We start from the raw sequence: 26,718 nt of genomic DNA, 5'->3' as shown, positions 1-26,718 counted from the left end.
TCTTTCAGAGAACCAGTGTAGACTCGATGGGCCCAATGGCCTCCTCCTGCACTGTAAAGATTCTGTGTTTGTAGCAAGAGTTAGTGGCAATAGGAGGTGGGATTCAAGAGTTTTCTAGCGTAGTCCAGACAAAGCATTTTCTACTTTTCAGCAAGGGAACACATTCAGTTGTTTGGTTCTGGCTTTAGCTATCCAAGGTCAGTTTTAATGCTCATTTCTAAACACTTTCGAGCTAGTTTGCAAGCTCTTTGGTAAGTCCAGCATTGCAAACCAGCGCTGCGTATTCAACAATCGGTCTTATGTAACTATTAAACACAGTGAATAGGTCAGTTTGAGATCTGTTGTGATGCTTGAGAAGACGTAGCATGTGAAGTCTTCCATTTTCTCTCTTAAGCATTTCACGCACTTGGTAATCCTATTTGATATTACTTGGAATGTGGCTTCCTAATAGTCTGCGCAAAAAGCATGCACTAATCTTAGCATCGTTTAAGTTGATATGGAGGGATCAGGAGGGTTGCACATGAAACACAATTCCATATAGTTGCACTTTTGGGGGTTTATCTAAGTTTATTCTGAGCATCCCAACTCAACCTTTTACATAGAACTTTTATGTAAAAGTTTTACAAATATATTAGATGACAAATATTATATACAACATAAAGTTAACCATGAACTAATTCTATGGACACTGCACATGGTGTATAATGACAACACATGTTGCAATATCAAGCTGCACAAACTCGAAAGACCTCTGGTTCAATCACTGATCAGTTATGAGTCGGAACAGTACAAAGCTCATTGATTGATGTCAAAGTTCCTAACATTAGAGAAGCAGAATTCCATTAGGTAAGGACAAAATCAAGCTCAGATTCACTGTTAAATAGCCTGTTAACATACTCAGTCTAAACTCACGTGAAGAACAGGCACTTACATGACGTTACTGAAGGAAGGCAGCGCTGGCACTTAATGCAATTGTACCTCAGTGAGAGCCAGTATCATTGGAGGACAAAAAACAAATCTTACATTTTTTTTATAATAAAGGAAGTTGTGTAACACTGCTCAGAAAGTGATGGAAGGATTCGGTCTGTATGCGCAAGTGTGAATAAAAAATTCCCAAGTGTAACCAGGTAAATAAACACATTGTGGATAAAGAGACATTAAAAATTCCAGCCTCCCTTTGAATTGCTTAAGTAAGTTTCCATTGGTGTGTAAAACTGAGAAACTGAAAATTGGTCTAATCCCCCACCAGAAAAAACAGACATAATCCCTCGTACTTCAATTCAGGGTACAGCACTGGTTCCAAATTACATAATTAAGATTATCCACTTATATTGGATGCTGGCACGTTCATGTTATTGTCATTTTCACTGAAAGATAAGAAAAACAAAACTTGTACTTATGTAGTACCGTTGAAATATCCGTGAAATACCTGTGAAGTGTAACAATTTATGTTGGTAAACGCAGCAGCCATTCTATACCATAAACGTCAACGATATGAATGACCAATTAATCTGATTTTTTACAGTCTTTGTTGAGGCAGGAATTTTGACTAGAACACTAGGAGAATGCCCCATTCATTGAATATAATTGTAGGATATTTAGTACCCTCCTGAACAGGATTTTGGTTTACTGTCTCATCTGAAGGGTGGCACATCTCTACCAATGTAACATTTCCTTAGTGTCAGCATTGATTATATCAAAGGCAAGAGTGCTACCAACTCACCCAAGCTGGCACTTGGACAGCATTAAAAATTGATAATAATTATGTATATGTATGCATTTTATACTGCAACCAACACCATATGGAAGTCAGGGAACAAGCTTGGAACCTGCCTCCAAAAGACAACGTAGCACAATTAACAAAGTATAACATGGGACGGTGTCTGCAATGGGACCATATACTGCAAACTCTAGAGTTATTAAATGAATCAAATGGAGCAAGAAATCCAGAAGTGCGTACCTGTCACATTAGTGTACCACGCCCAGAAGCTGTACCCTTCCCATTAGCATCAAAATGGTGTAAAATTCTAAACATTTTTTGAGCCTATTCTTTTGGAAGTGGTATTCCTAGTGCTGTGTGATTCTGCAAGTTCTGAGCTTTTTCTACCGCTTCTGGTGAGCAGAAATCTTCCAGAAACAGGGTCGCTAAGTTACTCAGACGTTTGTTTTTGGACATGGAGAACCGTAGCATACACTCAACAACTGGTATTGCTGTGATTTCTTTCCGGGACAAAGGAGTCATCAAGTATATTAATGTGGTAATGGCAGACAGTACTATGTCCTCATTAGGGCTGGATAAGCAGTCCAGCACTGCCTGAGCTCCATTGTTCTGCAAAATATATTCCTTGTTCTCCTTGTCTAAACACAGGTTACAGAGACCACCTGAAGGAAATAAAAAACACTATCAACACTTTGGTCCATGAAAATTTGGAGAAGGAGGTAATGTACTAGAAGTAAAGATGAGGATATGATGAATGGTCATTCACATTAAACATTAATTATGCTGTAAATGTCCTGACAATTCCCTTCCCATTTAGCGCACACACAAAAACAAGATCACTGATTTATAATTACTACAAAAGAAACAATCTTATTCTGAAAGTCCCATAATACTTTGGAATAGAAAAATCTCTAATGATAATGTACAGGCACATAGCATAGCATAAACATATATGCCCAGCTCTCCATGAGGAAAGTCTTGGAAGATCTACCATTACCTATATAAAGTTTTGAGAGAGTCTGAAGAGCATCCATTACACTTCAAAGGGCCCAAAGCAGAAAGAAGGCCAATTATTTTATATGCCAGTTAATTCCAGATCAATAACCTAATGGTGAGGAAGTTTTACAGATTGACCTGGAAAATTGTAAGCACCTTGCTATCTGAAAATTCCCTCATTAGCGGTAATTAATCTATAACTGACCTCTGATCACGGAACTGGCCACAAGAATCAGTGAAAAGCCCCAGGTCATTGCTGATTATGAATGTGGGAAAAGCCATACCCAACAACCAGGTTCTTGGCAAGATTGAAAGAGTACTTGGCCTCAAGCTGCGTGGGAAGGTTATTGGACAACCCCTGGACAAGGGGCCAAAGAAAAAATGAAAACAAAGCCTCAAAATCAGTTCTCCCTTTGAACTGGTCTCCCCTGGCTTTGTTCACAAGTCAGAATGACGTATGGCCAAGCTAAATACGCAAGGGATTGTGACCTGCCTCAGCTGAGTAACTCTAATCGATCTGCTGCCAGCATTCCGTTTCACCCAAAGAAAAGCTTAGTTTCTGATTCCCAGGCATGGTTTTGAATGTGATTAGTCTGTAACCAGGGTCAGAAGTGTGAAAACTTTATTTGTGTTAAATCTCCATTTCACAACTGACTGGGTGCATATATTATTTCCTCCCACTTTCTCTCTTCTTTCCCTTCTCCCTGTAAGTTCTTGTAGAAATAAAGTTTAAGCCTTTAGAAAAAAATACTTTCCTACAGGAAGTTCTTGAGCAATGACCTTAAAGGGACATGTCAGGTTAGCAGTTAAGCATAACAACCACATTTCAAATCCCAGAGTACCATTGAGCTACATCACAGAAAATCAGATAAATAGGTAAATATAAAAATCTTGAGATGGTATTACCAATGTTTCTGGTATTGTGCTTTTTCAACATATAAATACATCATATTTAATTAAAAAGCATATTTCTTGCTGATTGATTATGTCAACATCAGCACAGTTTGGAAGATCCATATCTCCCAACTAAAGGAGTGTGAAAAAACAATTAAAAATTTAGGTTTTACCTATTCCAAATTCTACAAATCTTTCATTATCTTCTGTGAGCATATCCAGGAATAGGTCAATAACCTGCAGCTGTCGAAGGTATTGATAGTTACTGGGATCATATGCAAAATTAGCCAAGTTCGCCAGAACTTGCTCCTTTGCCTCTGAGAAGTTAGAATAAAACAATGTTAGATTTTATACACATAGGACTGACATTGTCATAGTCATTGGGACTGATGTGCACAACCACAGAACAAACATCACGTGAAAGGCAACTAAAATAATGTTTTCCCAGAATGCCTTCCCCTGAAGTACTGCAACAAATACCCCTGTAATACAATTGATTAAAAAATACTAAACAGCATAAATTGAAGACAATGGCAGTTTTGTGTGGCAAGAAACATGAGCACAACAAGAATATTAGAATCTGTGCTTCACTTCCAAACATCCCTGTGATAGTTCCTTTTTGAACATCTACTATTTAGGATCCCATAGTTCCAATCCTGTATTGCGTCTGATAATCATGGATCACCATCCTACATTTTTTGTCATCCTACCTTGACTATCAGTATCTTGAAACTCGGTAACCAGGGCTTGTAGGTAGTCAAACCGGTCTTGGGATTTACCTTCCCTCAGCTGACCTGAACTGGCCATTTCACCTGATCTCAAATCAGCTGCACATAAAAGAGAAAACTGATTACAAACCTAGTCCAATTGCAGTATGGAAATAGTGGTGGGACATAACCTGATTCCAGCTGGTGGAAGAACAGAGAGATAGGATTAAAAAATAAGAAACTACGTAATCATCTTCAAACATTTGAGGGCCAAATAGTCTATTCTTGTTCCTATGTTTCCGTTGTAAACAAATGACAGAACAAATGAGCCAATTGGCTCACTCATATTTCTATGCACTGCTGGCTTAGGAACTCAATCCAGCCACAGCCATATTAAAGTGACAGTCCCACATGGCTACACAGTCCACCATGCCACTTGCTTTTTGGCAGTGGAGAAGCTGCCATCATGTCCCATGATCAAGGGTCTCTCCCCCTTACAACTCTGATATATTCTTTGTTTTTCCAAGCATATCGCCCTCTTCCACCATTGTTCTTCAAATTCCTTGTCATTTGCTGTTAGCGCAAGGTGAATTATTGGCCAAGATCTGCTCTATTAGTATCAGCACTGAATGGCTTCTCATCCGCGGTACTTCAAACTTCACTTCACCTCCCCAGGTCTCTTCTCACCTGGCTTCTGAGTCCTCAAAGTTTAACTTAACCCTGAAATAAAATTTTCCATTCATAGTCCCCCACCCCTTTGTCCTTATCACTCAAACCTCTCCCAATCAGTAAATCATCACTTTCTCTGTCCATCCCCCCTTGCAATATTCTCATCATTGCTCCTAAAAAAAAATTAGCAATATCTCCAGCTCACTCTTTGGCCTTCCACAAAAACACTGTTTACTTTATCAACATTGATGACCAAGTGCAAGGAGTTTATGATGTAATTTATCTCTCAGAGCAAAGCTATTCATGCAGCCACCATCTCCTCCTCACTCCCAACTCAATCCTGAACCTATAATGCAAATGGATTTTCCCACATCCCCAACCTATATTGCCTTCATGAGACTTAGCTCCTGTTCTCTTAAACACTTCCCTCATAAAACTCCTGGAAAGTCAAGTCAACTACCTTACTGTGACATATGGAGACTGATTACCTTTCAAATCACAAAAATATCTATATTTCAGACTGCTAGCTTTAAATTTGTTTCAATATAAGTTTAGTTTCTCTGGAACAATGCCGGAAATACTCGGCGGTTGGTTGATTGTGGTTGGCATCCTTCCATTTGCAAGAGATGTTAATGCAGCCTTGGAACTTTGGTGAGGTCAGATGAGATCATTTGCTGCAATTCTTCTGATGGCTGAGCAAGCAAATTCTGGAAAGGCAAAGTCTGCCACAAGTGAATAAGAACATAAGACATGGGAGCAGAAGTAGGCCATTCGACCCATTGAATTTGCTCCGCCATTCAATGATATTATGGTTGATCTGATAATCCTCAACTCCACTTTCCTGCCTTTTCCTCATAACCCTCGATTCCCTTACTGATTAAAAATCTGTCTATCTCAGCCTTGAATATACTTAACGACCCAGCTTTTACAGCCCTTTGCAGTAAAGAATTCCACAGATTCACTACCCTTAGAGAAGAAATTCTTCTTCATCTCTGTCTTAAATGGGTGATCCCTTACTCTGAGATTATGCCCTCTGGTCCTAGACTCTCCCACAAGGGGAAACAACCTCTCAGCATCTACCCTGTCAAGCCCCCTAAGAATCTTATATTATCAATAAGATCACCTCTTTCTCCTAAACTACCAATGAGTACAGGCCCAACCTACTCAATCTCTCCTCATAAGAAAATCCCTCCATACCCAGGGTCAACCAAGTGAACCTTCTCTGGACTCCTCCATCCAATGCCAGTACATCTTTCCTTAGATATGGGGACCAAAACTGTCACAGTATTCTAGGTGTGGTCCAACTAGTGCCTTGTATAGTTTTGGCAAGACTTCCCTATTTTTATACTCCATTCCCTTTGAAATAAAGGCCAACATTCCATTTGCCTTCCCTATTACCTGCTGAACTTGTATGCTAGCTTTTTGTGATTCATGACACAAGAAATAGTCCCTTGTCAGTGGCGTGGGATGATCTCTGCTGACGCTTGTTTGCAGGACTGGTGTCCGCTGTGGAGCTTCTGAAAGCATATCTCGTCATGGTGGCGAACCCCTGCCCACAGCTGGCGTCTGTTGCCATTTGAATCGATCGTCAGTTGGAGTTTCCCACTTCTCGTGATTGATGTTGAGGGCTTTCATGCCTCTTTTGATAGCATCCTTGAATCGGAGCTTGGCATTCTGCTGGACTCTTGGCACAGGCAACTCTCCATATGGTTTATGCTTGGGATGCAGCCATCTTCCATCCTGTTCACATGCCCAAGCCAATAAAGCCCTTTTTGCTTGACTAGTGGTAGCGTGCTTAGCATATTTGCCTTAGAAAGGACTGCTTCATTGGTGACTTTGTCTCTCCATGTGATGCCAAGGATGCGACATAGACACCAGAGATGGAAGTGACTGAGCCTCTGTTCACGATCAACACAAGTTGTCCAGGCTTTCCTACCATACGGCAATGTGCTGAGGATACAGGCCTTACAGACAAGCATCTTGGTCCAGCGGGTGAGTTGGTTGTTTTCAATGCCCATTTTGTCAGTCAGCCAAAGTTGGTGGCTGCCGTTCCAATGTATGTGCTGGACTCTTCGTTAAGAGACAGGTTGTCCGTCACCGTAGATCCAAGGTGGCAGAACTTACTGACTGCTTCCAGTGGTGTGTTGGGTCTCATCATAGGCAGACACACAATACCGTGTCCCATAACTACAGTTTTCTTGACACTGCCGGTGAGGGAGAATATGACACATGCACAGGACAGATGATCCATGAGCCTTTGGAGTTGGTCTTCTGTCTGGGAAACTAGTGCAGCATCATCAGCTCACAGAAGTTCTCTGATCAGGACATGGCACACCTTTGTCTTGGCTTTCAGCCTTGATAGGTTGAGGAGTTTCCCATCTGATCATGTGGGGAGGTACATTCCTTCCATGTCAGAAAGGAAAGTACAGGACAGAAAGGTACTAAACAGAATAGGGGCTAAGATGCAGCCCTATTTCACCCCATTATTAATCTCAAAACTGTCAGAGGTGGAGCTGTCAAACTGAATTGTGCCATGCATGTTATCACGGAAGGACTGTATAAAACTGTGAAGTTTGGGAGGACATACGATTTTCTCTGGTATCCACTAGAGGCCCATCCTGGTCATGGTGTCAAATGCTTCTGAGAGCGCCACAAGAGCAAGGTAGAGTGGTGTTTGCTACTCTTTGCACTTCTCTTGAAGCTAACAGAGAGAATAACATGCGTACCGTGAACCTGTCTACTCTGAAGCCACACTGTGCCTCCGGGTATATTTTGTTGGCTCATCAATGGAGCCTCATTAGAATGACTCTGGCAAAGGTCTTCCTAGTGACGCTGTACAGTGAGATGCCCCAGTAGTTGTTGCAATTCTCTTGATCACCTTTGTTCTTGTACAATGTGATGATGTTTGCGTCAAACATCTCCAGTGGGACAGAGCCTTCTCTCTAGCAGAGGAGATTGCTGTGAGGTATGACAGCAGGCGAGACTTTCCATGCTTGAGTGTATGGTATTTCCTCCTTTCCAAGTCTTTTCCTTGCTGCTAGGGAGTCAGTGACCTTTTCAAGCTCAAGTAATGAGGGTTCTGCATCAAGCTCATACACGACAGATAGCTGCAGAAGATCATCTAGCACAGGCAGAGAGAAATCTTTTTCACGTGATTATAGCTCGGAGTCGTGATCTACCTAGCGGCCATATGTTCGTTCCTGTCAGGGAGTATTTCCCCATCTGTGGATTTCAAAGGAGCAACTTTGGTGATGGTGGAGCCAACTGCTCTTTTAATATCGTCATACATAGTGCAAAGGTTACCGTGGTCAACTAGCAGTTTCTTTGCATAGATTGATCCAATACTTGTTGGCACAGCACCTTGCTGTAATGTGCACAACTGCTAACACAAAATTGTCACGTGCTTCAGGATTGGGGCCTGGTGAGCTGTGTTCTTTGCTTCAATGACAGGAGTCATTGCCAAACACGGTCACTGCAGTTTTGTAGTTGATTGACCACAGAGAGTTCAATGCTTCATCTGCATTATCTGGTGAGCCCTCAGGTTGAAGAGACTGCCTGAGAACTTCTGGCCTTGTGCATGAAATGTTGATGTGCAGCACGCCATTGTGTTTGGACTTGTATATTTTCCATGGTTACACCTTCAGCCTACAATTGACAAATGAGTAATAAGTATCACAATTTGCACTGTGATAGGTCTGAGTGTGAAGGATGCGAGACATATCACATCTTCTGCTGATTATCTGGTGCCGATGTCTGCCCTGGAAGATAACGCAAAGTCCACACTCTGCACAAAGTTCTAGCAGCCATTTAAGTTTATCTTGCCGACACCATTAAGACCAAGGTACATTTGCCATGAAACTGTCTATGCACCAACTCTTGCTTTAAGTCGCCCGAGAGAAATAACTTTTCTCCATGTAGCAGATGCTCCAGAATATCATCTAGAATGTCGTAGAGGTGATCTTTGTCTTTGGCGTTGGTTGGTACATAAGTGCAGATGATGTTGACAAAACCTCCATCTGATGGTATGAGGTATTCAAAAGTCACAACAGGCATCAAAATCATCTGCATCAATCTGTTTTTGACAACAAAACCCATTCCAAGTCCACGGTGATCATCTGCACTTTCGCCATGCCAGAAGGTATAATTGGCCTGACATATAGATCCAGTGTTATTCAGTCTAACCTCTTGGAAAGCAGCAATGTTAATGTTGAACTTGTGTAGTTCAGGGTCAATCAATGCCATATTATGTACATTGTCTGTTGACTGCAAGTCCTCATGTACACGAGCACACACAGTCCTGACATGCCAGCTTACAAACAAAGAGTCTTCACTTTTTGTTTCTTCAGTACCTAAATACCATCTGCTTGTCAGGATAGGATCCCTGATCCTCATGCCCCAATAGAGGAAGGCAGACGTTGTCGGGTCAGCACCTTATTGGTTGAGGGTTGCCTAACTTGAGGCAGACAGTAACTGACCAATAGATTGCAATGATCCTTTCTGCCAGAAGCAACCCATGAAACCCTTTCCTTGCACCAATTAGACTGGGAGTATAACCCATAAACCACTTCCTACCATATTGGTCCACTCACTGGTAAGAGTAAGGATGAAGTGTCCTCTCCATTTGTTATTAAGGGTGAAGTGCCCTCTTCATTTATGCAGGCTGCATAACCTGGGCAGGATTTGAAGACACAAACTTCCCAGCATCTGCATCTCCCTCTTGACATTATAGACTGAATCCAGAGGAAGGGCAGGAGCTCCTACATCTGGAGGTCACTTGGTTGCAGGAGTTACCAGAAGGTGCTTGCTCAAGGGGATCACCAGCCACTTACAGGACTCCACTTCATTGCATTTTATTCCTCCAAGCAAGGAGGCTCTGGGTACAATTTGACCTGTTGCTGGGACCTGGTTGATGGATGCAAGGGCATGTCCACACACCAGTGGGCCCACATTTGCATCTCTGGGAGCCAAGGTTCCTCTAAGCATAGGAGTTTAGTTACACTGCAAAGATACACTACAGAGGCATCCTCAATTTTAATTACTCCACTATTGGTAGCTCTGCCTTCAGTTTTCTACACCCTAAGCTTTGTAAGTGCCTCCCTAAACCTTTCCACTTCCCTTTGAGAAACTCCTTAAAGCCTACCTCTTTGACCAAGCTTTTGGCTATCTACCCTTTTACCTCCACCCTTCTCATCATCCAGGACCCAAAGGCCCCTTCCTGATAAAACAACGGTTTACTTGCACTTCAACAACAACTTGCAGTTATATAGGGCCTTTGACATGATAAAATATCCCTAAGTACTTCATAGGAGAGGCATAAAGCAAAACGTTATACTGAGCTTCATAAGTAAAATTAGAGCAAATGGGTTTACACCATTTGTAGGAAGTAGAGGGAGTATTTGAACTAAGATAAAAACAAAAAGCTAAAAGCTACTGCGGATGCTGGAAATCCAAAACAAAAACAGAATTACCTGGAAAAACTCAGCAGGTCTGGGCAGCATCGGCGGAGAAGAAATCAGTTAACGTTTCGAGCCTTCATGGCCCTTCGGCAGAACTGAAGCATAGTTAGAAGGGAGAAATAAGATGTCTGAGTTGGGGTAAAACTTATATTAATCATGTACAGCTGGAAGTCGACATTGAGGGAAATGTTCGCAGAGATATTACACATTTCATAGGGAAACACGTTTGACTAAACTTGTGACTAGTTATTGAAGCAACTCGGCTTCATTTTGTGAAACATTATTGAACCTCACTCCAGCCGCACTCAGCATAAAGCAGCCATTCAATAATATAAACGGGCACTGAATCCTCTCCGACCTCATATGGCAGGGAGAAAGCTCAGACCCGAACAGCCTGATCCCAGGACACAAAATGCCTAACACGACCATTGCTCAGTTTGGATTCTAGCTGGTTACTCACCTTGTACCCAAAACAATTCTTATAGAAAAACATCAACGTAATTTTCTGGAAACCAAGACGCGTCACCGAAGTTTATGAGCATGCGCACATCACCCAGGAGCGTCATAATTACTCTTCCAATTTAGCGCCATCTACCGGCGGGAGGCATTTCCATTTAAAGGGACAGAGGCAGAAAGAAAGGCTTTCTTTATCCAGACCCTGTCACGACGCCTGAGTCTCAAGTACTTTTGAAGTGTAGTCACTTTTATAAGTGACTATAGGAAACACAGCAGCCAATTTGTGCATAGCAAGCCTCCACAAACAGAAATGTGATAATGACCAGATTATCCAGATAATCTGTTTTTATGGATCAAGATTTTCCCTTCATCAGGCGGGTGGGGTGGGCAGGCCAGGGAGTGGCTGTGAAATGGACCGCCGCCCGCGATTAAGGCCTGTCTAGCATGAAGTGTGGCTCTGCACTGGCCAGGAAGGGCCGAATGGCGGCAGGAGCCTGTCGGCCGCCGGGTCCAATGGTGACGCGGTGGTCGGTTTAAAAGCAGCCTAGACAGCCCCTGGAAGGCTGCCATGGAGGACGTTCCCTGAGCCGGCACTATGGACCCAAGAGCAGCTGGACACGGCAGGCAGGAGGGCAGGTCAGGCGGACACTCAGCACCCCCCACTTCTCTGATGAGTGCCTCGCCATCCTCTTGGAGGAGGTGACTGCCAGGAGGGACCCCTCTTATCCCAGGGATGGGAGGAGGAGGCCACTAAGCCTCACCAAGAGGGCATGGGAGCAGGTGGCAGCACTGGTCAGCAGCTGTGACGTGATGCAGCGCTCCTGGGTGCAGTGCCAGAAGCACTTCAATGACCTGCTGCGCTCAGGAAGGGCGAGTACCATGTTGGCATGGGTCAGTGTGCAGATGTGTTAAGGTCTGGCCATCCCCCCATGGATCTCAGGGGTGCTAGAGTCTGAGTGTCAACTGTCAATCACTCCAGAGTTGGCCAAGGGGGTGAGTCCTGGCTGCTTGGGCTGAGTGTCTTGCGGCTCGAGGGCCATGACTCTGATGTGCCCTGCCAGGTGCTCCTCAGCTGGGGTTAGCCAGGCTACAATGGCGCTGCATGTACAGAGTAGACTAATCAATGCCCCTCTGTTTTTCCAGGACAAAATGGCCCAGAACAATATAGAAAGGCCGTGGACCAGCAGAGGCCCCACTGGCCTCCTAATTCTCCCGAGGTACGAGCAAAATGTCCTATAGCTTGAGAGTCAGCTTGCCCCACGTGCAACTGGACGTAGAGAGGCAGGAGTGCCAAACAACGGTAAGAGTGCAGTGCACAGAGGTGAAAATTTCAGCTTGCGCAACCATTCTAGTGTAGTCTCTTCATTGGTGTGAGCCTCGAACCTGGAGTCCCAATTGATCATTGGAAGATGAGGGCAAAATGATGCAAATCTCCGTTGTCCCACCAGGGTGCCTGGCATGCACAGTAACAGTGTGATGACTTTAACTAATGACATGTCCTTCTTCTCCCTTTTAAGTTCGCCAGAAGGCGTTTGCTATCCAGATCCAAAGGGCCACCCCTGACATCAGAGGACCACCGAATGTCATTTGCACCTGCGTCACATCTGCTCTCTGAATCAGGCACCAGCGCAGATACCAGCGTCTTAGTGGGCATTAGAGCAGTGGCTAGTATCTCAGTACACAATTACTTGAGGTGCAGGCGGAGGCAGAGACTGCCCAGGGTGCCAGCAGTCGGAGCCCTGCTGGGGACCAGGACGATATTCAGTTGAAGGCTGATGATGAGCCTCTGGAGTCGTCCATTAGGCAACAGATGCTGGGTGTCTGAGCGAGATGTGCGGGAGGATCAGGTGGAGATCCATGAGGGTGTGCATGCCATGGTCTCCATGATGGAGGAGTGCATGTGGAGTGTGAGCACTGCGTTGACCGTCATGGCCAAGCGCACTGCCTCCTCCATTGATCATGGTGACTTTCTTGGAGATGCTGCTCCAAGGACAGAATGAGGGCTTCCTGGGATTGCACTTGGACTCGCAAGCCCTCACACAGGCACCGACCTCAGGTGATCAGTGTCAGTGTGGGAGATGGATGAGGCACCCAGTAACCCAGCCAGGTGCCCATCCATCAATGGTGTTCAGGGAGGTCCAGAGTGACCTCACGTTGGTGCACGAGCTGCTTGTCATCTCTGCGGGCTCCTCTCAGGGCACTCTGGATGACGGCAGCAGCTCCTCCGTCCCTCCACCAGTGACCATGGCATCTGATGAGGATGCAGTGACTGGGGAGATGCCAGCCGTTGCACTGGCTACTCCCTCCCAGGTGGGGTCAGCATAGGCTCCACTGGCCAGAGAACGACTGCCAAGGTCATCAAGGCCAACAAGACTGCAGAGTCAGCAGGCTGTCTCCAATGCTAATGTCAGTGATGGGGGAGCACCTAGACATAGCACTCGCTAATGCAAGTTAAAGGCACCATGAGCACAAGACGGACTGGTTATGGGTGATTTTATGTTCATTTTTGCTTACTTTATGTATACCGGTCTGATGTTAAATACCAGAAACATTTCTGTTAAGATTACTGAACTGTCAGAATAACATTTTTGTCATGCCTGAGTATGCTTTGCCTTTTTATTTCATTGGTGCGGGGAATGCCAGTACGTAATGCTGGACATAGGTGATTCTGAACTTTATTTCACAGACACTGAGTGTTCTTTGGATTCAAATGAAAGGGTCCTTTCAGACACCCAGATGGAGGCGGCAGCCCTGGCACACGTTTGAAGCTGATCTTTGGTAGCCTAGTTGAAGGAGCATTGGATCAAGGCGCCCCTGGTGTCCTTGCCTCTCCGCAGGTTACTGAGGTCTGACTCCGCACCCTCAGTATTCTCCTCACCATGCTCTTCTTCTGACTCACTACTGGACTCATCATCTGTGGCCTGTGGAGCTGCGTTAAGACCCTCTTCCTCCAGTGGGACCCGCTTGCCAGATTGTGGAGAGTGCAGTGTGCAACCACGATCAGTGACACCCATTCTGGGGGTATTGTAGAGCTCCCCCTGAACGATCCAGGCATTGGAAGCGCATCTTGAGAAGACCTATGGTCCTTTCTACCACTGCCCTTGTGGAGGCATGACTCGTATTGTAATGCTTCTCTGCCACTGTTCTTGGGTGGCGGAGAGGTGTAATGAGCCATCTTTCCAATGGATAGCCCTTGTCACCCAGCAGCCATCCATCCAGTCAGGCTGGAGCACTGAAGAGCCTCGGCACCTGGGAGTGTCTCTGGTACACGTCATGGCAGCTGCCAGGGTATCTTGCACAGACTTGTAGAATCAGCATCCTGTGATCACATACTACCTGCACGTTCATGGAGTGGAAGCCCTTCCTGTTGATGAAGGCACTGGGCTTACCTGCTGGTGCCTTGATGGTCACATGTGTACAATCTATTGCACCCTGGACGTGGGGCAACCCACCAATCACTGCAAAGCCTCTGGCTCTCTCAGCCTGGCTGGCCTTGCCATACAGTAAAGAATAAAGGCCAGTATCCTCCTGAACAGAGCTTCTATCACCAGTTCGATGCAACTGTGGACAGCTGATTGGGAGACTCCACACTGATCCCCCACTGACCCCTGGAAAGAGCCGGAGGCATAGAGGTTGAGGGCCACTGTGACCTTCAGAGCCACTGGCATGGGGTGTCCACCCACACAGTCGGAGCTGATCTCAGGCCCAATCATCTGGCAAATGGAGGTCACTGTCTCCCTTGAGAGGCGGAGCCTCCTTCGGCATTTCACCTCGGACATATTGATGTAGCTGCATCGCCACCTGCAATCCCTGGCAGCAGGATAGTGGCATCTTCTGTGACCCCTTCTGCTTTGGACTACCTGCTGGCCCCGCGCCCTTGTGCCTGGGCCTCTCCTCCTTCATGTCCCTCCCTTGGAAACTGCATAGGGTCACCTAGCCTCCTCTCCCTTCTACCCCCACTCTTCTTCCTCAGAACAGGTGCCTCCAGTGGAGACCACAATCCCCATTACCAGGATACGGGAAGGCTGTCTGATACCTGGAAGGGTCCACACAATCTTAATCCTCCAGGGGCCTGGCAGGCAGCAACAAGTCCTAATGTGAAGCCTGGAAATTCTAAGAATGAAGCCCAGAACAGAGATGAAGCTGCCAAGTACCAGTAAGCAACCAGCTGCAAACTATCTCCAAAACTCTTCATTACTCACACTGGCAATGCTGCTGACCCTTTTTATCGCGCCCTTGGATGGGATTTGTGAAAATGTCGGCTGGCCGCCCGCCCGTTTTGCCCGTGCGACATACAGAAAATTGCATGGGCAAGGAAAAATCACAGTCAGTTGGACTGTTAAGGGCCTTAAGTGGCTGCTTAATTAATGGCAGGTGCTGCTCCAGAAACCGCATGCACCCGCTGAGCGAACTATCACGCGAGTGCGCGATGATGTCAGGATGCTCATCCGACATCATCGCGCACTATTTTACTCCCAATCAAGTCAGGCGCGCGCCCGCCCGCGGGACAAAAAGTTCTGCACATGATGTAGATTGCCGTTAAGTATTCCAAGCCACCAGGGAGCACACCCCTGCTCTCCTTTGAAATAGTGGCATAGGACCTTTTACATCCACCTGGGAGAGTAGACGGGACCTCAGTTTACCATCTCAATGGCACCTCTGACAGTGCAGCATGCTCTCAGTACTGCACTGGAGTGTCAGCCAAGATTTTTGTGCTCAAGTCCTGGAGAGGGACTTGAACCCTGAACCATATAACTCAGAGGAAGGGTACTACCATTGTGTCTGTGGCTGGAGACACAGCTGACAGCTGTAATGCTTTCAAAAAAGTATAATTCAGGGAGCTCTCTACTCAGCATTAACCACACAGTAATGAATTACAAGTCAGTCTGAATCAATCATTTTAGTGTAATCATATGTTTGGAAAGTTTAAATGACCTGTTGTTCATGTAGAAGCCTTTATAGGTAAATAAAGCACTCTCAATTTTTTTTGCCCTATATCTCCCAATTTTCTGTATTCTGAAGTTATTCGCTTTTATTTGGGTTTAAGTGCACATCCATCCATTGCTAGCTTATCAAAATGGAATAAACATTTTTTGGTTGCCTGTCTGTAACTATATTGTACCACAAGGATCAGTGCTTGAGCCTCAGCTATCTACAATCTATGTCAATGACTTAGGTGTATGGGCTGAGTGCGTATCCAGACAAATAAGCTAAGTAGGAAAATAAACTGTCAAGAGGATGCAGAGACTGCAAAGGAATGTGGACAAGTTAAGTCAGTGGATAAGGATGTTGCAGATGGAATATATTGTAGAGAAATGTAAAGTTATCCATTTTGATAGGTAAAATATAGAAGAGCAGAACATTTTTTAAAAGGTGCGAGGGAGGGAAATGTTAGTGTTCAGAGATACTTGGCTGTTCTTGTACACAAATCACAAAAAGTTAACACACAGATGTAGAAAACAATTCAGAAAGTATCATTGACATGTCTTCCTTCTTCCTTAACCGAGGTATCCCATCCACTGTGGTTGACGGGGCCCTCAACCAGGTCTGACCCATCTCCTGTGCCTCTGCCCTCACACCTTCCTCTCCCTCCCAGAACCAAGATAGGGTCCCCCTTGTCCTCACTTTTCACCCCACCAGCCTCCGCATTCAAAAGATCATCCTCTTCCATTTCCGCCAACTCCAGCATGATGACACCGCCAAACACATTTTCCTCTCACCCCCTGTCAGCATTCCATAGGGACTGTTCCCTCCAGGACACCCCAGTCAACTCCTCCATCACCCCCAACACCTCATCCTCCTCCCACAGCACCTTCCCTTGCAATCGCAGAAGGTGTAACATCTGCCCCTTTACCCCCTCCCTCCTCACCGCCCAAGGGCCCAAACACTTCTTTCAGGTGAAGCAGTGCTTCACTTCTATCTCCTTCAATTTGGTCTACTGCATTCACTGCTCCCAATGTGGTCTCATCTACATTGGAGAGATTAAATGCAGACTGGGCGACCACTTTGCAGAACACCTTCGGTCTGTCCATAAGCATGACCCAGACCTTCCTGTCTCTTGCCATTTCAACACACCATCTTGTTCTCATGCCCACATGTCCATCCTTGGCCTGCTGCTTTATTCCAGTGAAGCTCAACGCAAACTGGAGGAACAGCACCTCATCTTCCTATTAGGCACTTTACAGCCTTCCAGACTTAATATTGCATTCAACAACTTCAGACCATGAACTCTCTCCTCCATCCTCACCCCGTTTTTATCCCTTTTTTCAATATTTATTTTTATTTTTTATCCACTTATTTTTATTTATTTCATTTTTATTCATTGTTTTATCCCCACTTTTTATCCTATTTTCGATCTTTTTCCCCCACCATCGTCCCCTCCCCCCACCCCACCCCACCCCAACAAGGGCCATCTGTCACTTGTTCATGTTGTTCTTTTCAAAGTGCTTACCCTTGTCCTGCAATTATCACATTCTGCTTTCTTATCTTAATGCCACCAGCAGCACCTTCTTTAGCCCGTACCACTACCATTAACACCCCCTTTGTCCTTTTGTTCATGACATCTTTGTCAATCTCTCCTTTGCCCCCACCTATCGCTGGCCTACTATCCAGCTTCACCTGTTCCACCCCCCCTTAAACAGTATAAATTTCATCACATTTTTACTTCTCTTTAGCTCTGAGGAAGAGTCAAACGGACTCAAAACATTAACTCTGTTTTTCTCTCCACAGATGCTGTTATACCTGCTGAGATTTTCCAGCATTTTCTGTTTTTGTTTTGGAAAGTACGGAGATTGGAGCTGTGATGAGACCACACCAAATTAAAGACCACAAAAATTGTGTTTATTATCATTCTGATGTTTGTGGGAGCATACTGTGTGAAAATTAGCTGCAACGTTTCTTACATTACAAAATTGCATATGAAGCACATGAGAAAATGGGCCTTTCAGTTAAACACCTGGAAAACTAAGGTCCCACAGCACAACATCTAACCCATCGATTAAGATCAATAGCAAGATCCTGGAAAATGTGGACCATTTTCCATAACTTGGGAGCCGCCTCTCGATGATGGCAAACATAGAAAACAAAATTCATCATCATCTCCAATGAGCCAGCTCAACCTTTAGCCAGCTGAGGAAAATACTATTTTGAGGACCAGGAACTCAAATCCAGAACTAAGGTCATGGTTTACCGGACAGGCAGCAGTAATTCCATGCTCCTATATGCTTCAGAGACTTGGGCAACGTACAGCAGGGACTTCAAATTACTGGGAAATTACCACCAGTGATGCTCCAAATCCAGTGACAAGAAAAGCGGTCCAACAGCAGCACCCAAACCAACATGCCCAGCATCAAGGCACTAACCATGCAAAGCCAGCTCTGTTGAGCAGGACATGACGTTCGTATGCCTGACCTGACTCACGAAACAATTGTTATAGTCGGAACTCAGTAGGAAACTCCCAGGAGGACAAAGGAAACACTTTAGGGATCTCCTCAAAGCATCCTTGAAGTGGTCAAACATCCGTGCTGATCCCTGGGTTGTGACTAACCAAAATGGAGAAAGTTCATTTGGGAAGGCACCGTGTAGATTGAGATACTTCAATGGGAACACGCAATGGCGAAGTCAATGCATCAGAAAGAGCGCCACAAACCTCCCAACGAGTTATCTACGCAGCCCTCTAAGCACCACCTGCCCCTTCCCCTCCAAGTGTCAGAGTCTGCAGATTGCACTATTCTCTGGCTTTGAGAATGCTTTTCACTAGGAATGATTTTGGGCTTACCATCAATATAAAGAAGACAGTGATCATGGCACAACACTGCACCACGCTAAAAGTTGTACTCAGGTTCTGCTACTTAGGATTAACTGTCAGATAACTGCTTGCTAGACAAACTAGATAATTTTTATGTTAGAAATGCAGCAATCACATTTCACCAATTGACAAAGCATATGTGGAATGATATGAAGTTACCATTGAATGGCTAAGTATGGGTCAACCAAACATGTGTCCTGGGCACACTGCTGTAGTGCAATGAGACATGAACCACCTACAGCAGGTATGAAAGATTAAACTCTTCCTATGCCTGCTGTTTTCAACGTATTCTAAGTATTCAGGGTGGAGATAATGTTCCTGACACTGAAGTACTCAAGGAAATTAAGTTGCCATGATGGGCATATGCCAAAGATCTCTTGAATGCAGAAATTTCAGATGATTCAAGACTACTGGGATGACCAAGACAAAAGTTTAAAAATACTTGTTAAAAGTTTTCAAGTACCTTTACCACCAGTACTGCAAGCTGGGAAGATGTGGCTAACAACAGGCCATATTGGAGAACTTCGGTGGATCAAGGAGCCAAAGATGCTGATGAGAGGTGGCTGGGAGACAGGAAAGAGGGCAAGAGGAAAGCACATCAGGTTTCAAGAGTCAAAACTTAGCCCGTGATTGTGCCTGCACAATCTGTGACATTGGCTGATATTCAAGAATTGGACTCCAACCACTCACATTATTGTAGCATGGCAATATATATTTATCTGCCTCTCTACTTAACTATAAATATTTTAAAGTAATGCATCAGAACTCTAAATGTCACATTCCAGACGCCATACAGTCTCGTTCAAATTTATGTATCTCATTTAGTTCTGGAGCCAAAATGTCTGCAGTTTTCTGCAAACAAAGTCAAAGTTCTACAGCGTGACTTGTAAGCAAGCTGAAGATTAATTTAAGCAATGAAGCTACACAGTGTAATTGTTCATATATATAGCTATACTTCAGTAGCAGAATCATCCATTGTGTTTAAAATGGTATAATGTTTCCTGTTTCTGTCTTTACAAAATAGTGCATTCCGATCATGATCAGTGCCATGTAGTGTTAACAAATAATGTAAAAACGATACAGTATGTCAGCACGTGCCAAATGTCACACTCTGGATATCACATTCCGCGCATCTAATGATTGCACTTTTTTGTAGGTACAATATAATCTTTAAGAAGAGACAAAAATCCCAATTTTTTTTTTGTTCAGGAGTCGTTGGCTGGGCTAGCATTTATTGCTCATCCCTGATTGCCCTTGTTCCGAGGACATTTAAAAGTCAACCACATTGCTGTGGGTCTGGAGTCACATGTAGACCAGACCAGGTAAGGACAGCAGATTTCCTTCCCTAAAGGACATTAGTGAACCAGATGGGTTTTTACAACAATCAACAATGGTTTTGTAGTCATCACTAGACATTTTATTCCAGATTTTTATTGAATTCAAATTCCACCATCTGCTGGGATTTGAACTCTGGTCCCCAGAGCATTACCTTGGGTGTCTGAATACCAGTCCAGTGACAATACCACGATGTCACCACCTCCTAGAGTTGAAATGAACAAATACTTTACACTTTGAAAAGTTTCCCAAGTAAAGATCAATTAAACTGAGTACCTCAGGCTTGTAGTTACTTAACAACCATTAGACATTGTTGCTTGCAGGAGACATCATGCCACCTTAGCAGAATATGTTCATTATATGGTGTTAAACAGGAGTCCTCAGCCTTCTTGGGCACAATTTTACTCCCTGTCGTGGCAGGGGCATAAAATGCAGAAAGCCATTCAAAAGTCCATTGGCTTCGGTGGGGGCGTAAAATCCTGCCCCTTGGTTCTGAAACCCTCTCCTGTGATACAAGATTTCCACTGATTCTGTAACATAATAAAAGTAAATTTTTCTGAATAAAAATTAGTAATGCAATTAAATACATATATTTATTATTTCTGTTTTACTTAAAGGCCATTGCTGCTCCTGCATTCTGTCAAAATGTGGAGGTATCTTTGACGACGTTCTGGTTCGGTACTTTATTTTCAGTTGCTAATAGCTGAGCCTATCCAGGGGCTAGATCAATGGTGTTGAGAGAAACTGTAGGCTGGCGGCGGCAATGGACTTCTTGAAACCTTCTTGCAGACGCTCCGGGGCTGTGGACTGCTGGCCAAGAACCCCTGGTGTAAAACACCTGCCTCTAAAAACAGCATATAAAATGACTTACTGGAAGCAATGCCTTGTCAAACCTCCAATGTCTCATAAGCTCATCACAATCCAGATATCACACACCAGAGGGCATACTTTCATACCATTTTAAAAATATTCAAAAAAAGAAAGCCATAGTGACCTGGAGCTGATCTGAAATCTACAAGCATTTTGCTGACTTAAAATTGATCCTAGCAGCTAAAATATATGGACTCCAGAAGGAAAAACAATTTAACCGGAAAGGGTGAAACAGTTGCCAACCATGAATCAGGTGCCAGTGGGAAACAATTGATCCCGATTGCCAGGCAGTTGGCATTTCTCAGTTGGAAACAGCTAACACTGGTTGCTGGCCAGTTGGCTGTTGCCGGTTGGAAACAGTCGTCGTTGGGTAGCTTTTCCCAGCTGACACTCTTGCTGTAATTATAAAAAATCATTAGTGTCATTCTGGGAGGCCATTGGGCCAATGCAAATTTACACATCTGTTCCCCATTTGATGCTGTTTTAGTCACAGAAGGAGGTGCAAGATTCATACAAATAAATGAGTTATCTGATTCTGAGAGTACTACAAATCCTTTCTTGTAGCTTTACATTCTGAGCCTCCAGCAGCTCCTCCCTCTGACACAGGGATGCCCTCTCTTAGCTTCCTGATCATCTTATCCCTCTTTCAAAGCTGTGATAGGTGATGGGGGGCAGGGTGTAGGGTCTTGAGCACCTCCTTTGACCTGGAGGGAATTTCCATCCACTTCCTCCACCCGGTCCTCGGTCAAGGAAGCTTGCATCAGCATCTGAGTCTCATGCTCTTTTTGCTCAGCTACCATCCACTCACTGATGGTGGCGAGCTGACTGTCTTGTGCCTCGTTCATTTGAGCAGACTTTTTATTCTAGAGAGGAGAAATAGGCATTTCGAAAGTCACATCCATCACATGCTTTCATTTTAGCTCTTGAAGATTTTGCAAATGAGAATCAAGATATTTGGAGATTATTTATCCTGGTGCATTTCTTTGTCCTCCAGTGCCTTTTCACTCTCATCAGCTCTGCGCCAGGGGACATCATCAAGCTGCTGCCTGTCCAGACAGTGGTGTTGATGGCCCTCGGCACCCTTGACTCTCACACTGCTGCCCAACTCTTGATATCCTGACCGGTCTCTAGAGAGCAAAACATGGGGAAATCAAATCCAGTTTTACAGAATTATTTTTAGATTAAACCATCTAACTCAGGGCACTACACTGCCAGGCATATGCTTTCAATAGTAGAACAAATGCTGAGATTTATAAAACTGACCCTTTCAGGGAAGAATTTCATCTTTGAGATTAAGCTGTGATCCATATCTGAACTTTGTAGTAAAGCATTGTAGTCAAGGGAGAGAGGGAAAGAGAGAGAGGAAAGGGGAAAGAGAGATGGTGAGAGAGAGGGAGGGAGAGAGAGACGAAGAGAGACAGTGACGGGAGAGTGGGAAAAGAGGGCAAGAGAAAGAAGGGAAGGAAAGAGAGAGAGAGAAAAGAGACAGAAATGGGGGAGAGAGACCCCAAGCACCCAGGGGGATGCAGGATTTCTTGCACCCCCGGGTCTGTTGGAACACTCACCCTCATGCCTGCCGAGCAGGACACAGGACATCAACGATAATTCCGGGACAATCCCGTAAAATACAGAACGGTTGGTCACCCCACCTGGAGGCTCAGGAAAGAGTCTGTGCGATCTGATAACACAGAACTACCTGACAAAATTCAATAACCAGCACATGGGCAGGGATTTACAAACTTTGTTCAATCTGATAACACACAAGAATGGGGAACATTAGTCAGATCAGAGATATGTGACGCACAGAATACAGGGGCCGTATGGAGAATAACAGCATATAGACTTCAGCAGGTCAATTCCTAGTAAATTACAAAGGGCCACAGCCAAAGTCAGCTGACAAAATTGGGTGCCAACTGATTTCCGGTTGGATTTCCCAGTTCCGTTTTTTCGCTGGCTGGGCCAGCATTTATTGCCCATCCCTAGTTGCCCTTCAGAAGGTGGTGGTGAGCTGCCTTCTTGAACCACTGCAGTCCACGTGGTGTAGGTACACCTACAGTGATGTTAGGGAGTTCCAGGATTTTGACCCAGCGACAGTGAAGGAACGGCTATATATTTCCAAGTCAGGATGGTGAGTGACTTGGAGGGGAACTTCTAGGTGGTGGTGTTCCTAACTATCTGCTGCCCTTGTCCTTCTTGGTGGTAGTGGCTGTGGGTTTGGAAGGTGCTGTCAAAGGACCCTTGGTGAATTCCTGCAGTGCATCTTGTACATGGTACACACTACTGCTACTGTGCGTTGGTGGTGGAGAGAGTGAATGTTTGTGGATGTGGTGCCAATCAAGTGGACTGCTTTGTCCTGGACGGTGTCAAGCTTCCTCAGTGTTGTAGGAGCTGCACTCATCCAGGCAAGTGGGGAGTATTCCATCACATTCCTGACTTGTGCCTTGTAGATGGTGGACAGGCTTTGGGGGGTCAGGAGGTGAGTTATTCGTCACACCATTCCTAGCCTGTGGCCTGCTCTTGTAGCCACAGCATTTATATGGCTAGTCCAGTTCAGTTTCTGGTCAATGGTAACCCCCCCCAAAGGATGTTGATACTGGGGGATTCAGTGATGGTAATGCCATTGAACATCAAGATGGTTGGATTCTCTCTTGCTGGAGATGGTCATTGCCTGGCACTTGTGTGGCGCAAATGTTACTTGCCACTTGTCAGCCCAAGCCTGGATATTGTCCAGGTCTTACTGCATTTGGACATGGACTGCTTCAGTGTCTGAGGAGTTGTGAATGGTGCTGAACATTGTGCAATCATAAGCGAACATCCCCACTTCTGACCTTATGATGGAAGGAAGGTCATTGATGAAGCAGCTGTAGTTGCTTGAGCCTAGGACACTACCCTGAGGAACTCCTGCAGTGATGTTCTGGAGCTGAGATGACTGACCATCAACAACTACAACCATCTTCCTTTGTGCTAGGTATGACTCCAACCAGCAGAGAGCTTTCCCCCCTGATTCCCATTGAGTCCAGTTTTGCTAGGGCTGCTTGATGCCACACTCGGTCAAATGCTGCCTTGATGTCAAGGGCAGTCACTCTCACCTCACCTCGGGAGTTTAGCTCTTTTGTCCATGTTTGAACCAAGGCTGTAATGAGGTCAGGAGCTGAATGGCCCTAGCGGAACCCAAACTGGGCAATCAGTGAGCAGGTTATTGCTAAGCAAATGCCGCTTGATAGCACTGTTGATGATCCCTTCCACTACTTTACTGATGATGGAGAGTAGACTGATGGGGCGATAATTGGCCCTGTTGGATTTGTCCTGCTTTCTGTGTACAGGACATACCTGGGCAATTTTCCACATAGCCAGGTAGATGCCAGCGTTGTAGCTGTACTGGAACAGCTTGGCTAGGGGCGCAGCAAGTTCTGGAGCACAAGTCTTCAGTGCTATTGCCAGAATATTGTCAGGGCCCATAGCCTTTGCACTATCCAGTGCCTTCAGTTGTTTCTTGATATCATGTGGAGTGAATCGACTTGGCTGAAGACTGGCATCTGTGATGCTGGGGACCTCCAAGGGAGGCCGACATGGATCATCCACTCGGCACATCTGGCTGAAGATTGTTGTGAATGCTTCAGCCTTATCTTTTGCACTGATGTGCTGGGCTCCTCCATCATTGAGGATGGGGATATTTGTGGAGCGACCTCCTCCAGTGAGTTGTTTAATTGTCCACCGCCATTCACGACTGGATGTGGCAGGACTGCAGAGCTTAGATCTGATCCATTGGTTGAGGGACCGCTTAGCTCTGTCTATCACCTGCTGCTTATGCTGTTTGGCATGCAAGTAGTGCTGTTTTATAGTTTCGCCAGGTTGACACCTCATTTTTCGGTATGCCTGGTGCTGCTCCTGGCATGCCCTTCTGCACTCTTCATTGAACCAGGGTTGATTCCCTGGCTTGACGGTAATGCTAGAGTGGGGGATATGCAGGCCAAGAGGTTACAGATTGTGTTCAAGTGCAATTCTGCTGATGGCCCACAGTGCCTCATGGATGTCCAGTCTTGAGTTACTAGATCTGTCCGAAATCTATCCCATTTAGCACGGTAGTAGTGCCACACAACACAATGAAGGGTATCCTCAATGTGAAGGCTGGACTTCGTCTCCACAATCACTGTGCAGTGGTTACTCAAACCGATACTGTCATGGACAGATGCATCTGTGGCAGGCAGGTTGGTAAGGATGAGGTCAAGTATGTTTTTCCCTCTTATTGGTTCCCTCACCACTTTCCGCAGACCCAGTCTAGCAGCTATGTCATTTAGGACTCGGCCAGCTTGGTCAGTAGTGGTGCTACCGAGCCACTCTTGGTGATGGACATTGAAGTCCCCCACCCAGAGTACATTCTGCACCCTTGTCACCCTCAGTGCTTCCTCCAAGTGATGTTCAACACAGAGGAGGACTGATTCACTAGCTGAGGGAGGGCAATACGTGGTAATCAGCAGGAGGTTTCCTTGCCCATGATGCTATGAGACTTCATGGGGTCTGGAGTCAATGTTGTGGACTCCCAGGGCAACTCCCTCCCGACTGTATACCACTGTGCCGCCACCTCTGCTGGGTCACTCCAAGGAATTCACCAATGCTCCTTTGACAGCACCTTCAAAACCCATGACCACTACCATCTAGAAGGACAAGGGCAGCAGATAGATGGGAACACCACCATCTGGAAGTTCCTCTGCAAATCACTCACCATCCTGACTTGGAAATATATCACGGGGTCAAAACCCTGGAACTCCCTTCCTAACAGTACTGTGAATGTACCCATACCACATGGACTGCAGCGGTTCAAGAAGGCAGCTCACCACCACCTTCTCAAGGCCAATTAGGAATGGGCAATAAATGCTGGCCCAGCCAGCAAAGCCCACATCCCATGAATTGGTCTTCTGTATAATTTGAAAATGATGGAGCTGGTAATGCAATTTTCTCTCTGCAAATGAGAACAACAGTTTAACCTTTGTTGTATTTAAGAGTAAGAAACTCCGTTAAGATTCAAACAATACTGCACAGTATGGAGCATGCAACTCCATGCTTCTTGCTTTTTGTTGCACCTGCACCCATCTGTTATTCCATCAAACTTCTGATGTGAACCTTGTAGTTTGTGCAAGAACACTGAGTACCTGGAGGTGAGCCACTCAATGCAGAGTAGACTGTCGCTACTTTGGTTTGGCAACTATGGTATCGATATGGATGGACCACTTAAACTTTGAGTCAAAGGCAAGCCCCAAGACTGTTGCTGATAGAAACCTGGGGATGGTGTTACTACTGAAGGTCAGCAGGGCAGGGCTGAGACTTGGATTTTTGTTGTTGGAGATGATCATTGAATGGCACTTTTATGGCACAATTTTACCTGCTACTCATCAGCCCAAACCTGGATATTGCTGCAACTTGGCATAGACTACCCCATTATATGTAAACAACAGCTATCATTGAGCAGTTGAGGCACATTGTAGAGATGCATTTAAAGGAAAGCCAAATAAGCACATGAGGAAAAAAGAATAGAAGGATATGATGATATGGTGAGATGGAGTAAGGTGGGAGGAGGTTCAGTTGCAGCATTAAGAATTGCCACAGAAATGGCCTGTTTCTGTGACATAAATTCTATGTAATTGATTCTAAGTAATCTGCAGAACTTCCAACTGTATTGGGGATCTCAGACTGGCAGTATCGTACCCACTGAAGCCAAAATTCAGACTCCTTGCCCTTTAGGTAGACCAAATATATGAATGCAGTGCCGGGAACAGTTTGCTAGATGACTTATAGCTCCCGTAAGCCATA

At 45.1% G+C, this 26,718-nt stretch overlaps 2 protein-coding genes across 3 annotated transcripts in view; one reads left to right on the top strand and one right to left on the bottom strand.

Annotated features, from left to right (window-relative positions):
• LOC144684798 (lysosomal membrane ascorbate-dependent ferrireductase CYB561A3-like) overlaps positions 1–26,718 on the top strand; it is a 198,751-nt gene that overhangs the window by 160,804 nt on the left and 11,229 nt on the right. The window lies entirely within an intron of this gene.
• Positions 548–19,340, bottom strand: armc7 (armadillo repeat containing 7). 2 transcript variants are annotated; one of them, XM_078549014.1, is made up of 4 exons: positions 19,169–19,340; positions 4,321–4,437; positions 3,784–3,927; positions 548–2,382 (listed from the first exon to the last, which is right to left on the bottom strand). In XM_078549014.1, exons 1-4 carry the CDS (start codon positions 19,302–19,304, stop codon positions 2,045–2,047), a joined length of 735 nt encoding a protein of 244 aa, XP_078405140.1. In that variant the 5' UTR covers positions 19,305–19,340; the 3' UTR covers positions 548–2,044. The 2 variants fall into 2 exon arrangements, with proteins under 2 accessions (XP_078405140.1, XP_078405141.1); XM_078549015.1 differs by lacking the exon at positions 19,169–19,340 and adding an exon at positions 6,385–6,408.

Source organism: Cetorhinus maximus, chromosome 9 (genome assembly GCF_964194155.1).
Source record: "Cetorhinus maximus chromosome 9, sCetMax3.hap1.1, whole genome shotgun sequence".
Taxonomy (NCBI): Eukaryota; Metazoa; Chordata; class Chondrichthyes; order Lamniformes; family Cetorhinidae; genus Cetorhinus; species Cetorhinus maximus.
This window is presented reverse-complemented; position numbering and strand designations above follow the sequence as displayed.